General features: G+C 35.7%; 1 protein-coding gene and 1 pseudogene across 3 annotated transcripts in view; one reads left to right on the forward strand and one right to left on the reverse strand.

Annotated features, from left to right (window-relative positions):
- Positions 1 to 15,224, forward strand: part of UBR3 (ubiquitin protein ligase E3 component n-recognin 3) — a 256,549-nt gene extending 241,325 nt beyond the window's left edge. For all 3 annotated transcript variants that reach the window (XM_055379137.2, XM_055379139.2, XM_055379138.2), the window contains exons 36-39: positions 4,530 to 4,709; positions 10,896 to 11,105; positions 11,627 to 11,766; positions 12,808 to 15,224. In XM_055379137.2, the coding sequence (XP_055235112.1) occupies positions 4,530 to 4,709; positions 10,896 to 11,105; positions 11,627 to 11,766; positions 12,808 to 12,925 (648 nt within the window). In that variant the 3' untranslated portion in view covers positions 12,926 to 15,224. The remainder of the gene's footprint in view (positions 1 to 4,529; positions 4,710 to 10,895; positions 11,106 to 11,626; positions 11,767 to 12,807) is intronic.
- LOC101134070 (ribosome biogenesis protein NSA2 homolog) lies at positions 8,332 to 9,402 on the reverse strand (annotated as a pseudogene).
- Positions 15,225 to 16,457: the final 1,233 nt, after the last annotated feature.

Genomic DNA, 16,457 nt, shown 5'->3' on the forward strand with positions numbered 1-16,457 from the left:
AAATTACTAAAACTGACTCAAGAAGAAATAGAAAATCTGAATATATGTATATCAAGTAAGAAAATTAATTTAGTTATCAAACTTATATAATTGTTATGCATCCAGAAAAGAAATATCAAGAACTTTATACCAACAAAGATAACATTGTGGTAAACTCTGAGACATTTAAGAAAGAAATTGTACCAATACTCCTGAACCTATTTCAGAAAATAAAGGAAGAAGGAACACTTCTGAACTCAATTTATAAGGCCAGTTTTATCCTGATAGTTGAACGAGGCATTATGAAAAAAACTACAAACCCATGTCTCCCATGAACATAGAAGCAAAAGCCTTCACAAAATATTAGCAATAGAAAGGATAATACACTATAACCAAATGGGTATTTTTCTTTTAGCTTTATTGAGGTACAAGAAATATTTGAGTTATAAATATTAAGGACAAGTAAAAATTATATATATAGTATACAATATGTAATGTTTTGATATATGTATACATTGTATATGATGACCACAATCAGGCTAATTAACATATCCATCATCTCACATAGTTATCTGTTTTCTGATAACATTTAAGACCTACTCTGTTAGCAAATTTCAAGTATACAATTCAGTATTATTAAATACAGTCATCATGCTGTACATTACCTCTCCAGAACTTATTCATCTTATAACAGAGTTTGTACCCTTTGGCCAACATCTCCCCATTTCTCCCAGACCCTGGCAACCACCGTTCTACTCTGCTTCTACTTTTTAACATTCCGGTGTGAGATCATGCGGTATTTGTCTCTCTGTGACTGGCTTATTTCATTTAACATAATGTCCTTCAGATTCATTCATGTTGTGACAAATTGACAGCATTTCCTTCTTTTCTTAGGTTGAATAATATTTCATGTGTATACAGTCATCCATCGCTATCTGTAGGGGATTTGTTCCCCCCCCCAGATACTAACAGCCTTAGATGTTCAAGTCCCTTACATAAAATAGTGTAGTATTTGCTTATAACATATGCACACCCTCCCATATATTTTAAATCATCTCCACCTTAGATTACTTATAATACCTAATATAAATGCTATACGAATAGTTATTATTTGTATTTTACTGTTATTTTTTTAAAAAATATTTTTGATGTATGGCTGGTTGAGTACATGGATATGGAACTCCTGAATACAGAGGGCTATTTCTTTATTCACTCATCCATCAATGGACACTTAGGTTGATTAATATCTTTGCTATTGTAACTAATGCTGCATTGAACATGGGCATGACCAAATGGGTTTATCCTGGAATGCACAGTTGGTTTGACAACAAAAGTCAATTAATTTAGTTCACATATTAATTGAATAAATGGGGGGGAACCATATGATCATTTCATTTGTCAAAGAAAAGCATTTAACAAAATCTAATGTACTTTCATGGTAAAAACACTCACAAAGCTAGGAATAGAAGGGAATTTTCTCAGCCTGGTAAAGAGCATATCAAAAACTATTAGCTAACATCATGCTTAATAGTGAAAGACAGGAACAAGATTGGAACAAGACAAGGATGCCTGCTGTCACCACTTTTCAGCATTGTACTAAATTTTCTAGCAAGGCAGGTAGGCAAGAAAAAGAAAAAAAGACAGCCAGATTGGAAAGGAAGAGGTAAAACAATTTGTTTGCAAATAAAATGACCTTACCTCTAGAACACCATAAGGAATCTCCAAAGAAACCTATTAGAGCTAATAAGTTCAGCAAGGTTGTAGGATACAGATAGATGTACAAAAATTTCACTGTATTTCTATACACTAGCAGTGAGCAATCTGAAAATGAAATTAACATAATTCAAATTACAATAGGGGTGATGAAAATATTTTGGAATTTGATACTGGCAAGGCTTGCACAATTTCATGAATATACTGAGAACCACTGAATTGTATATATTAAAAGAGTAACATTTATGGTATGTGGCTTATACCTAAAATTTTTTTCTAGCTGTGTGAAAGAAGACTTGTATCCAGAATGTGTCAAAAATTCTTTTAACTCAAGTGTAAGAACACAAAAACCCAACACAAAAGTGGGCAAAACACTTGAATAGATACTTCTTAAGAGAATATATATGAATGGCCAACAAGTAGATGAAAAGTTACTCAACATCCTTGTTCGTTAGAGAAGTACCAATTAATATCACAAGTGATAATACCAAGTGTTGGCGAGGATTTGAAGTCCTAGAAGTCTTATTCATTACTGATAGGAATGCAAAACGGTATAGTCAATTTGGAAAAAGTTTGGCAGTTTTTAAAAATATTAAGCATATGCTTACTATACAACCCAGCAGTTCTGCTAAGTATCAACCGGAAGAAATGAAAACATATGTCTACATTTAGACTTCTAAATGAATGTTCATAATAGCCAAATTCATAGTCAAAATCTGGAAACAACCATCAACATGTGAATGCATGAACAAAATGTGGTATAACATGAATGAGTCTCAAAATAAGTGAAAGAGGCCAGGTACAAAAGATTACATCCTGTATGATTTTAATAGTAGAAATATCAGTGGCTGTTTGGGTCCAAAGAGTAGGGGCCAGGATTGACTGCATAGGAACATAAGCAAATTTTAGGGCGTGATGGAATTATTCTAAAACTGTATTGTGATGGTGGGTGCATGACCATACATTTACCAAAATTCATTAAACTATACATAAAATGGTTGAATGTTATGGTATGTGGATTTATAGCTCAGTAAAGTTTTTTAAAATTCCTTCTTTGTTAAACTATATAAATGGAAGATTTGTAAATTTCTAGATATTTGAAAATTAACATGTTTCTCAGCCTGCATATAATTTTTCTTTTTCATCTGCATTTCTTCTTTGTAGCATATTTCAGAATTTTGTACTTAATGTGCATAATTAGTTTTGCAGACATTTGTTGAACATCTGCTATGTGCCAAGCATTAGGAGGACAGAGTTCCTACTTCCAGAGAACTCACAGTTTTATGGAGAAGGCAAATTTGATTTTAAAGCAATCATTAAAAAGTCAGGAAACAACAGGTGCTGGAGAGGATGTGGAGAAATAGGAACACTTTTACACTGTTGGTGGGACTGTAAACTAGTTCAACCATTGTGGAAGTCAGTGTGGCGATTCCTCAGGGATCTAGAACTAGAAATACCATTTGACCCAGCCATCCCATTACTGGGTATATACCCAAAGGACTTTAAATCATGCTGCTATAAAGACACATGCACACGTATGTTTATTGCGGCACTATTCACAATAGCAAAGACTTGGAACCAACCCAAATGTCCAACAATGATAGACTGGATTAAGAAAATGTGGCACATATACACCATGGAATACTATGCAGCCATAAAAAAGGATGAGTTCATGTCCTTTGTAGGGACATGGATGAAATTGGAAATCATCATTCTCAGTAAACTATCGCAAGAACAAAAAACCAAACACTGCATATTCTCACTCATAGGTGGGAATTGAACAGTGAGAACACATGGACACAGGAAGGGGAACATCACACTCTGGGGACTGTTGTGGGGTGGGGGGAGTGGGGAGGGATAGCATTAGGAGATATACCTAATGCTAAATGACGAGTTAATGGGTACAGCACATCAGCATGGCACATGTATACATATGTAACTAACCTGCACATTGTGCACATGTACCCTAAAACTTAAAGCATAATAATAATAAAATAAAAAAAAAGTAATCGGAACAGCAATGCAAGAATAAAAGTGTTTACAAGGTTTGAAGGACTAATTATATCTGAATGGAGCTGAGTGGTCTGAGGTTTCATTAAATGGTGTCAGGGAAGGCTTCTCTAGTGAGCTGGAATTTGGAGGATAATAGGAATTGATTCTGTGGACAAGGGAGAGTAGACACATTAGCTTCCTATGTGGTCTTTCGGTTAAATAAAGAGGGATTGGGGAATATATTTCTGTGTTTCTAAGACTAATAAGCTTCTTTAAATATCAACTTTTAAGATATGAATTCTTAGTCACTGATATCTCTGGTACTTTTATTAGCAAATAGAGCTTTGAATTACCTGGCTCCTAACAATTCCACCCCCCTTTTTAAAACTGATTTTGTTTCACACTCATTCAAAGTCTAGGCACATTATTTAGTACTCTCTCGTGAATTCCATGTTTTTATTATTGTTCCTTATCCACACTGACAACCTAAATGTTTTAAACCAGAAATAACTTTCTCTTTGCCCCAAATTAACATTTGCTTTCATAGAGTAGCTAGGTTCTATAGAACCATTAGATATATAACAACTCTATTTAAAAAATAAATGTATAAAAGAAGCAGATGACATTTAGGAGTTATATTTCAAAGAGATGTATTTTGGGGATATTTAGATATAACAGCTAGGAACCTTTTTCTCTCTTTCTCCTACTCCCTTCACTTTTTTTCAGTTGACTCAGTTAAGAAAGTTTTCTTATTGTCTCAAAGTAATTGATGAGGGTGACCTTTTATGTAATAGGAAATGTTCTTGATGAAATATTTTCAGAATTTCCTATTTCATGTCTAAAAGGAAGAAGAAGAATTTTCAGTTCTTGCCAGCTGCCTGGGACTTCTGCCAACGTTTTACCAAACAGAACATCCATTCATCAGTGCCTCCTGTCTGGATTGGCCAGTTCCAGCATTTGATATTATAACTCAGTGGTGTTTTGAGATAAAATCATTTACTGAAAGACATGCAGAACAAGGAAAGGTATGTTAAAAGAGTTGTACTAGCTTGTCACGGTGGTGATATGCTAATAGGTAAGAGAATAATGAAGACTGTTAAATTTTAGGTCATCTGTTTTTGACAGCAATTATAAAACTTGATTAAATTGAAAAAATTGTTTACTTATGTAGATTGTATTTATAATGGAAGAAATATTTCAGCTAACAAAGGTAAGGCATTAGTCAATACTTTTAGTTTGTTTGGGATCAGCAGATTTTTATTGAATACCTTAAGTAATCATAGGATTAGACTTGGTAGATACAAAGGAATTTTAAGGTAGACAAGGAATTTACATTTTTGTTTGAAGAACTGGCTTATATTTTTAAAACAAATTGGACTAGCAAATCTAAAAGGTCATGCCTTTAACTTTAAAATTTGTGGGGCCTATGCTACCAGCTCAGCTAGTTAAAGGGTTTGTATTGAAGATAAGTAGAGTGGGAACAGCAGTGAGTGGCTGTGTATGCCATGGTTGGAGGCTCAGAATTCTAGAACTACAGTTTTTTAAAATTGAATAATGTGATGAAAGTAGTATTTTGGGGAGTAATTCTGGTGTCTTTTTAGTGGATAAATTAAAGTAAGGATAAAGGCAAGCCAGAAAATATTTAGGTGGTGAAAAAAATCTAGACTATTTTTCTGATTGTAAAACTTGGAAAGTAACTAATGTAAGAGACATTTGAGAAAAATATAGGACTTGGTGACCAGATGTACATGACTTTAAGATCTTGAACTCCAATCATTAGGAGAGTAGTGTCTAGTATATACAGCTACAGTAGGAACATGCGGCTGCTTAAACATCATTGCTGATGCCCCATTGCCTATGGAAGAAGGTATGGACTCCTTGCATGGCACTCAAGGATCTTCACCATCTTGCTTGCCTTTCCATCTCATCGTATAGCCTTCCTCTGCCATTACCTTGCTCAAATCACAAAAGAATGTTTCATAAGTATGCTATACATTTTTAAACTTCTAGAACATTACTTATTGCTGTTACTAAAGCAACCTTCCTACCCTTCTGTTGAATTAATAATCACTGTTTGCTAAGTAACATTTACCTTTGCTAAGATAAATGTGACTTCCTCCATGAAGATTTGTCTGATAGTCCATCTTCCTTACATCCTAATCCCTTTTTTTTCTGTTGTTCTATAAGGCTGTACTTTTGTGACTGTCTCTAACAGTTGCCATGTTCATTACATTTGTTTCTTTAATGTATCTGAATGCGGGCTCCACGAAGCAGAAATTGTTTCTTATTTATCCCCGGTTTCTAGAAAGTGCCTCATATATACTAGTCACCTAATAAATATTTGTAGAATTAAGTTGTGGGGTGGTGTCTTTGGCAGAAATAGAACGTATTAAAGGGGAGCCAAGTTTCAGGGAAAATGAGAATTTTAATTTTGAACATCAAAGGGACAATAAAAAATTAATATTTCAGATGGATGTGTCAGACTAGGTTTCATTTTTAAAACATTGGAGTGAATAATAAAAGATAAGCATAAGTTATAAATGTCTCTGCTTTTGTTCTTTTCCATTTTTTGCTGAAATCCTTAAAAAGATGCTATCTCATTTTATACCCTTTTATTAAAAAAAAAAGGAAAGGGAAATTCAAGTTAATTGAATCTTGCATATTACATATACAAATATCTTCCTGTCTAGTAATTTCTTTATTCACAGAGCATATAGCAATAATTTGACATCATACTTTGATGTCTGAAAACCTATGCAGGATGACATGGAGTAAGAGATGGGTATAATTGTAGAACCAAGGCAGGGAAAAAAGTGATGAGCACACCCAGAGTTTGTCTTCATATGAGCCATAGGTTAAAATCAAGCCTACATTTTAGATGAATGATTATTGTATGTATGCTGATGGAAAATAAGAATTTATCATTTTAAAATATTTAATCTTTTCATATAATTAGGTGATAATTATTGTAGAGGCAGTGTAGTAGACATTTGATTAATTTATTAATTTATGCTAATGCAGAATTTTTGCCAGTTATGTAAGTATACCACCATTTGACCTGCATTCCCCCTTGTGTCCCTGCTCCACTCTTGTGTTCCTAACCCTGATCCTGACCCTAGGTCAACCAGATTCTCTTTCTCAGGAATGTTAAATCTGTATAGAGAGACTTAGCAGGGTAAATGGTGACAGGAACTGTATAGTCCAACAGTACTACCCTTGAAAAACTGTCTGTGAATTACTACTTCTGAATTTTTTTTATCAGTTAAGATTCTTTGTTTGGGAACAACAAAATCCAGTTCTGATTTAAAATAAGGAAAACCAAAGCAAACTATGACAGAAAAAAAAAAAAAACAGGATTCATTGGAAGCATACTTGGTAACCTGCAGAATTGAAGAGCTTAACTGTCATCGCTTGGGAAGAAGAGAAACCACAAAGATCTCTGCTCTGTTTTCTCTGAAGTGCTGCCACCAGATAACTAAGCTTCAACCATTTTCCTTCCTTTAATTTGCATGCTCAAGGTTCAGATTCCTGGGAGAGAGAATCTGGTTGGCCTAACTGTTGTAATACGTATACCCCAGTGGTGGGGCAGCATCTTGTGTTGGGGACAGCCCCATCAGAACTGTACGGAGCAAGAAAAGGGGTTATTTTCCAAAAGAACTTATAATGTTATTAATATAAGAAAGCAGCAAAGGATGCTAGGAGGATTTAAAAAACAAACTGGTGGCCCACTACTTTCACATCTTACCTGCCTGGCTCATACACACCCTTCTTCTCATTCACAGTTTCACTTCTGCTGTTGAAAATGATGTAACCACTTTACTTATGACTGCAAATGCATCTGTGACCTTCCCAAATAAGCAACCTGATGTCACATATAGTCCTTACATCATCAGGCCTCTCTGCATCCAGTAGCTCTGAGAGATGTCCATTGTTCCTCTCATTTGTACTCACACCCAGATGGTCTGGAAAATTTTAATTAGTACCTGCTCACCCTGAATTCAATAGTAAGAGAATGAAAATGTTGCAAAGATATATGATACAGTAAGCAAGATTTGCAAGTAGTCATAAAGCTGCAGCTAATATACAGTCAAATATATATGACTTTCTTCTTTTACCATCCGTGATCCAGCACACCTCAACTGATGATTGCATTTGTTTGAGCAAGGATGTGATACCAAACTTTATTCTGAGAGGGCTGAGCTTCTGGCGATTGGTCCTGTCTTTGTTTCTATAAGGCTGTAATCATTCTGTGTTAAATTTCTGCCTTTCAAGCTTGGTCTATGGTAGGGGTGGTGGTAGGGGTTTTTAAGTTCCAAAATATTGCTCTACCAATTGTATGGCAATATTTTTATTCTTCTTGATAGTCATGGTCAATCCCTCCAGGCAATGCGATAAGCCACCCTTGTGATGTTATAAACCGTACTAGAGGATAGACAAGTACATAGCTTGTAAATCCACAGAAGAGTCCAGAATAGCAGTGAAGCACAAATTTAAGACCAAATTTTTTTTTCCATTTTAATGTTTACAATTTAATAAATCTCTTGATTGCAGACATGTAAGGCTGTTTGGTAGTATTCAGAAACATCACAGTAATGGCAATTTTTTCAGTTGGTGTGTAGTCTTCAATAAATATCTATGAAAGTGCTGTCAGACCAGTAAGACTGCATTTATACATCCAGCATTTTCAGGATTGTTGGTAACCACAGCCTATTTTCCCCAAATAACCTTGCCTCCTTGTGTCACAAGGCCCAACTCACATTCACCTCAGTAACAGTACCTTTGGTAAAAACATCCATAGTTAAATACATTGGGAATGAGGGACTCTTCTTTACACCAAGTATTGTTAGGCAAAAGGTGGCTTTCAGTTCAGGATGTGTTACATGGGCTTTCTTGAAACGCAAGCCCATTGGCCTGATGAATCTTCCATAGATAAGTAGTTTTCTTGTAAAGCCATCTCCAACAAAGCAGACTTTAGTAACCATCCTCTTCCATGCCTTCGTCTTTCTCTTTCCTGTCGGAATAACTTTGAGACAGAGTCTCACTCTGTTGCCCAGGCTTGAGTGCAGTAGAGCGATCTTGGCTTACTGCAACCTCTACCTCCTGGGTTCAAGTGATTTTCCTGCCTCAGCCTCCTGAGTAGCTGGGATTACAGGCGCCTGCCACCATGCCCAGCTAATTTTTGTATTTTTAGTAAAGACAGGGTTTCACCATGTTGCCCAGGCTGGTCTTGAACTCCTGACCTCAAATGATCTGCCTACCTTGGCCTCCCAAAGTTCTGGGATTACAGGCATGAGCCACTGCACCTGGCCCTGTTCAAATAACTCTTAACACTTCTGTATCTCCCCGGGCAAGTTACATTTAGACAGAGGGACTTTCCATTTTCCTGCTTTCTCTTTTCATTTCGGCTTAATCATACTGGGAAGTACGTTAGCTTGAGGTTGTCCCTCTCTGTTCAGCAGATAGGCAGGTACTGCTCCCTGTGGAGTCTTTCTTTTGTTTGGTGTTTCTCTTTTCATGCATCTTGATGGTCTTTTTCATTTGTATTTTCTCAGCATGGTGCTGTTTAAGATAAAGCTTAGCCTTCAGACCAATCATTTTCTTTGACTTCTTTGAATGTTCATAAGCCTCTCAACTTTCCTTCTTTCCCTTTTTCTCATGGTAATCCAAATGATATCCATGGCATTTACAGTGTAATTCAATATATTTGATCTGTGGCATGGCACAGGCGCAGCCCCTGGGGTGCGAAAATGCTCTCAATTTTTGGGTCTCAGAGACCCACGAGCGAACTCCACACAGGCCGCAACAGGAAAGGCAAGACCGAATTTTACGTGTAATCATGAGAGGTGTTACAGCTGTTAAATACTTTCCACCTCTTGTTTCCCATACGTATGCATTCCAATTGTGAAAAAGGTCACCCATATATACTGGTTGCTGTTTAGAGCATACACATTCTGTAGGTGATTTCTTCCAGCTGGTGCCATCTAAAAGTTTGTAAATTTCATGAATTTCATAATTTTTGTAGTTCATGATTTAAAATACCACAGCTTTTTTCAGATGATTGAATATATGTTAAGATCAGTGAATTCCATGGACATCCACCTGTTGCCTTACATCTCTCTTCATGAGGGAAATTATTGGAGGTAATGTGCTATGGGCTACTGGATAACATGCAGCCTAACCTATAATAAGTGTCAAGTTTAGTGAGAACAAATTGTTATCCCTTCCCTTTAATGGAAGGGTTCCACTGTAATCAACTCATTACAGAATGTGCCATCCTTGGAGTCCAGGGTTGGGTGCTGAGTATTGGCAAATGACGTATTGTATACTGTTCTTATCATTGCTTCCATGGACACTTAATCCATGAACTTGTTGATGAGGAACAAGCTAGCTTAGTTACTCCAATGATTTAGGTGGATTATGGCTGCATGTAGGTAACGTGAGATGATCTCCATTTAAATCGACTATTACTTACAGTTTCTTAATAGACTCACTCTACATTTTATCTTTTTTAAGTGTGAATGGAGTAGCATCTAGAAAAATTTAGTGCTGCTGCCAGTATTTTTATACAGCTGCAAATAGTTAATAAAGCATACCCTTCAGGGAAATTTAACTAATTTGACAATTTTTTTATTCTTATAGCAAGACATTTATGAAAATAATTGTAGCCCAGCACTTATGGATATAAAAGATCTTAACAGCTTGAGGTGCAATGAATTGTACATACTCTAGGAAAGCAATTCTACATTATAAAGTATTAAAGTAGAAAAAATGAGTTATAACCATGATCTGCCCTAAAGAAAAAGCTAAAGAATTGTTTGAGAATGATCAAAACTTGGTTTTAAAAAATACGTAACTTTTAGAAACCTTTGCACTATGCATGTTTAAAGTCAAATACTATTAGATGTATTTTCCCTGCATGCTTAGAGGTGGTGTTTTTCTTTTAAAGTTATAACAAGTTTAAATGTTTTAAGGTGCTTAATCTAAAAAATTAAATCATACTGTAATTGGAAACTATAATACATTAGATAATGGTAACTGTTGAACTACTATTTTAGTCATGTATAAAATGGAAATGAGAGGAGTGTTAATAAAGAAAATAAGCCACATTCTTGGAGGCAGATTTTTCTTTCTGTAAAAATACATTTAAAAAATATATTGTGTTAGTGACTTAAATACATAAAACTAATGAATATTTTTGGATAATGTTTTAGGCCTTGCTTATCCAAGAGTCAAAATGGAAATTACCACACCTACTACAGTTGCCTGAGAATTATAACACCATTTTTCAGTACTACCACAGAAAAACCTGTAGTGTCTGCACCAAGGTTCCTAAAGATCCTGCTGTTTGCCTTGTGTGTGGTACTTTTGTATGCCTGAAAGGACTTTGCTGCAAGCAACAAAGTTACTGTGAATGTGTACTGGTAAGCAATAGTAGATAATACAAAATTTATGAAAACAGAGATCTCATATCACAAAATATGGTCAAGCCATCTCTTCACATTAACTACTCTTTGAATTAAGTATATAATACATATAGGGATTGTGTGTGTTTTTTAATCCAGTAGAAGAGTAAAAAAAGAAAGTCTTTGAGGCTTTAAGTGAGTAAATCCTTCCTTAAGTACAATTCTAGTTCTCCTTTCATCTACTATCCCTTTAATGGTATGTACTTCGGAATGTGCTGTGAAACAGAAGTCATCTGTGCTGTTGAAGATACTAGACTCTGAATTAGGTTGGCTCTTAATTGCTTTACTAGATATTCCTTACCCAAATACCTCCTAATGTATTAATAATAAAGTGTTAGGAATGGAGTTATAAGTTTAACTTAAATGAAATCTTACTATTTTTAAATCACTGTATTATTTAGAAGGCATTAAGATATTCTTGATTTTATTATAAAGCCTATTTGATTATGAAGTTCATTAATATATTTTTAATTTTTTAGCACTCTCAGAACTGTGGTGCAGGAACAGGTATTTTCCTTTTGATCAATGCATCGGTAATTATCATCATTCGAGGTCACCGCTTCTGCCTCTGGGGTTCCGTGTATTTGGATGCTCATGGAGAGGAAGACCGGGATCTTAGGTTAGATGTTCATGGATATATCCAGGTGTTTTATTGAAATTTGGTCAGTGAAAACCAATATGCTATTCCTGGCTTTGTAATTACAATTTTTTTAATATTAAGAAATTCTGACAGTCATTAATTTAGAGCTATTTCTAGTTTTTGAGCTATTGTCCCTATCAATATGTTGAGGAAACATGAAATACACCAGATTACCATGTGAGGTTTTTGCCACAAAGAATCCGTTGGCCAGGCCCAGTGGCTCACACCTGTAATCTCAGCACTTTGGGAGGCTGAAGCAGGATTGCTTGAGCCCAGGAGTTTGAGACCAGCCTGGACAACATAGTGAGACCTCATCTCTACAAAAAAATAAAAATAAATAAGCCAGGTGTGGTGGTCATACACCTGTGGTCCCAGCAACTCGGGAGGAGGTGGACGGATCGCTTGAGCCAAGCAGGTGGAGGCTGCAGTGAGCTGTGATCGTGCCACTGCACACCAACCTGGGCAACAGAGAAAGACTATCTCAAAAAAGAATCTAGTAAAAAAAGAAATGTGGTAGGTGTGGTGGCACACGCCTGTAATCCCAGCACTTTGGGAGGCCAAGGTGGGTGGATCACTTGAGGTCAGGAGTTCGAGACCAGGCTGGCCAATATGGTGAAACCCCGTCTCTACTAAAAATACAAAAAATTAGCCGGGCGTGGTGGCGGGCGCCTATAGTCCCAGCTACTTGAGAGGCTGAGGCAGGAGAATGGCATGAACTCGGGAGGCGGAGCTTGCATTGAGCCAAGATCGTGCCACTGCACTCCAGCCTGGGTGACAGAGTGAGACTCCGTCTCAAAAAAGAAATAAGTAAATAAAAGATAAAAAAATAAAAAAGGAGGCAGGCATGGTGGTGAGCACCTGTAATCCCAGCTACTCGAGAGGCTGAGACAGGAGAATTGCTTGAACCCAGGAGGCGGAGGTTGCACTACGAGAGACTGTCTCAGAAAAAAAAGAAGAAAGAAATGCATGTGAAATCTTCCTTGTATGATGTTAATACTTTTTTTTTTCTTTTTGTTCTAGGCGAGGCAAACCTCTCTACATTTGTAAGGAAAGATACAAAGTTCTTGAGCAACAGTGGATTTCTCATACTTTTGATCACATCAATAAAAGATGGGGTCCACATTACAATGGGCTGTGACTCTCCACCTCAGCATTGCATCGTATCATCATTTTCGCTACGAATTTATTTTTCAACAATAAGCTTTAACTTAATTTGGGGGATTAACACTTTTGCTGAGGGAGAAAAAGAAAACATACATTATGAAGCCTTTCCAAAATTAGGTGCTTGGTAATCACGTTAATGGTATAATTTTTTTTTTTTTAATATCTGGAGAACATTAATAACAAATTAAATTATTCTTTAGTGGTCATTTTTTAAGTGCACAATTAATAAGAAGCACAACTTGTTCACAAACTCATTCAGAAATGATTCTCCCAACAATGCATATCAGCTATTCATTGATACTTAGAGTGGGTGTGATTTATTTGACATTTTACTGCTTCTTTCTGTCTGTGTGTTTTAATTTGCATCTGCCAAGCATAATGCATCTTTTTTCCTCTGCCATTCTTGTGTTGATTTGAGAATTTTTCTGTATGTAATTAGAAAAAAATGTAAAACATGATTTATGTGAAATACTGTATAGTAAAAGTTGGTCTAATAGTAGAACTTTAAAATTTTTTCTTATTGTGAGGAATCTGTTAAAAGTTTAAGGCTTTGCTGAAAACTGAATTCATTCTCAGGAATTTCATAAATCTTCTCCCCAGGTAAATAATTGAAATAGCTGTAAAATAAGTAGATAGCTGCTGTTAATATAATACAGTACATTTTGGGGGGCATATGTGTGGTTGGGGGGTCCTTAAAAATCAAAATTTGCCATTTCAGTTGGATGAATTACTAGAGGTAATAACAAATCTTACTATAAAATCAAGAGGTTTAAGAACATACACTGGGCAGATGTTGATTCCGTGCATGCCCACCTTTTATTACCAAACAAGGTTTTGTTTATATGATTGTATTAGAAATGCTCAGACTTCCCCAGAAATGAACCATAAATTTTGGAACTTCCTTTCAGCTCAAGAGGTTCAGCTATATTGTATTTGTGCAGTGTAATCACTACTATTTCTGCTCGGTTTCCTAAAAGGAAAAAAAAAGGCGCACTGGTGATGACCCTCATGAATGAGCCATGCTTCTGCATTCTTCTTAGAAACTGCTGTGAAAAACAATTTATGTTTGCAGGGTTTAAAAATCAGTAAAAATGGGAATGATTGAGCTAAAACCCACTCTATGAGAAGGAAGATTACTGAAAAGCATGTGACATATTGCTACAAAGATTTTTTTTCCTAAATGATTCAGTAATTGAATGATTATTTAATATATAGTGCTATCAAGCAATCCCTGGTACTTTGGACTTCCATGGCTTGTTATATAAAATTACATTTTTACATGTAAAAATAAACTAAACAAATCTAATGATAAAATATAAAAATAATGTCAGATCCATGTTCTAAAAAATTTTTGTAATGACATGACATTACAAGAGTATAAAAATGGACATTAAATGATGGCCTTGCATTAAAATATGGAAAGCAGAGCAGTACATATTCAAATGTATTCAGAAAGTCAAAAGATTACCTATAGTTCTACAATAAAATACATGGAAATAGCTTGCTATTTTTATATACATTTCCAAAATATTAAGATAACTTTCTGTAAGAGTCAATGATTCTGTTCGACTAAATAGCTGTCCTTTCCAACACATTGCTACTTTTTTAAATACTGTATCATAAGTTCAGCCTGTCATACTTTTTGCATTAATCATTATGAATACCAGACCATTTGTAAGTGTGGTTGAAGAGCAAAATGCTAATTGACATCTCTAGTAAATACTGTTACAGGATTCACGAACTTGAATAATTCTACAGTTTGAAACTCTGATGCTATATATACATGGTATAATGTATTCAGACTTTGATTACTACTTATTTAAAATGGAATGTTTTATGGTTGTGCATATGGATGTGAAGTGAAAATATTAGCCTTAACTTTAAAATTTGGTTGTTTGATAGTGTTTATTTTGATATTGGTGAATTAGTCACCAGTAAATTTTAAAAAAGCACTTGGTTGAAAATTGTACTTGAATACATACATGCATGCTGCTAAACTAGAACTTTAATTTTTCCCCATAACTTTTATAAGTCCCATTTATAAACCCACTTTTAAAAATAACAGGTCCAAGTTAGAGTGATGTGTGTATATTATTCAAAAAAATGTACTGGTGTGATATCTTGTATGAATGATCATTTAAATACAGTACATTACTGTAGAAGCTAAATTGATCTTTATAATTAAGCAGAAATTACAAAACTAGGAATAATCAACATTGTAAGATATGTTAATAAAAACCTGCTGTCATTTGGTTTGTGAAAGGTCCTTAAAATGTTTACTGCTTACATGTTTTTTTTCCCCCAAAGATATTGACAGTAATATATGTGAGTGAACATGACTGAAAAGATCAAAGCATAACATAATTAGTAGTTGCTTTAGGGTGGAGTAAGTGTAAAGGGTTTGCTTTGCATTTTTCCTTTTATTTGCAGAGTGAGTTCTTGCTTCTTCAGTCCTTGTCTCATAATCAATGCACACTCTTTGCTAAGTGTGTGTGTTTGGTAGGGGGAGAAGGAAATGGGTATGTAGATCTGAGGAATTGTGGTCTCTGTTCTTTTCTGAAAGTTCCCAGCCAGACTTCAGAAATGTTTAGTGCTTTATGAGAATGTTTATTTTGAGTGATTTGCATTCTTGTTTGAATTGACAGTCCTCACCCCTACCTCTCCATCCTGAAGCTCACCAGCCATTTATCAGCTAGCAGGTCCATTTCTCTTCAGACCTTTCTCTGTTTTATGTATTCCGATATTTACTGATTTCTGTGACTTAGAAAAAGATGCTGACTAAACGCACTGAAGGCTTAGAGGAAACAGCAATATGGGAAGAGATGTGGTCTAAGACTCTCTCTGTTATCTCCAGGATTCTAATTGCTGACTCTCAAATGGCTGTTGATGGCTTATATTTGAGATCATATTTGGGGTTGGGGGGGACACAAAGCATGGTTTTAACCACTAGAATCAAATCACCGAGAGAAGATTAATTCATTGGTGAGGATGCCTGATGATTGATGATTGTGGGAGAGCAGATGACTTATGACTGTGTCTCAATCCCATTCACAGCACATAGTTCTTTCCTCTGCCTTATGATCTGGCTAGATGATATCAAGCACTGCTTAGTTCAACAGGGATGAGCTGGAGGGGGCAAAACAGCAACACGATCACTTCTCTATTTATGACACTTCAAGCTCCCTATTAATTAGGCATATCAGGTATGGAAGAGCTATGACCTGCCATCTTAGTGTACAGTACAAGTAGTGGAATGAATGTGACTTCAGCTGATGCAACACAGTGAAAACACACAATGGAACCTTGTGTAGAGCTGCCTTTGTGCAAGTTAAATTAATGTAAGATGTGACAGTACCAAAATCAGTGAGGTAGAGCCCAAGAGCAGACCAGAAGGAGTGGGGTCAAGAGCACAGATAAAAGCTTCAGGTTGAGGGGAAAAGATACAAGAGAAAAGGAGAGAAAGTCTAGAGCAAAATAAGAGGATTTGTGTTTGATTCCCTCTTCTC

Source organism: Gorilla gorilla, chromosome 11 (assembly GCF_029281585.2).
Source record: "Gorilla gorilla gorilla isolate KB3781 chromosome 11, NHGRI_mGorGor1-v2.1_pri, whole genome shotgun sequence".
Lineage (NCBI taxonomy): Eukaryota > Metazoa > Chordata > Mammalia > Primates > Hominidae > Gorilla > Gorilla gorilla.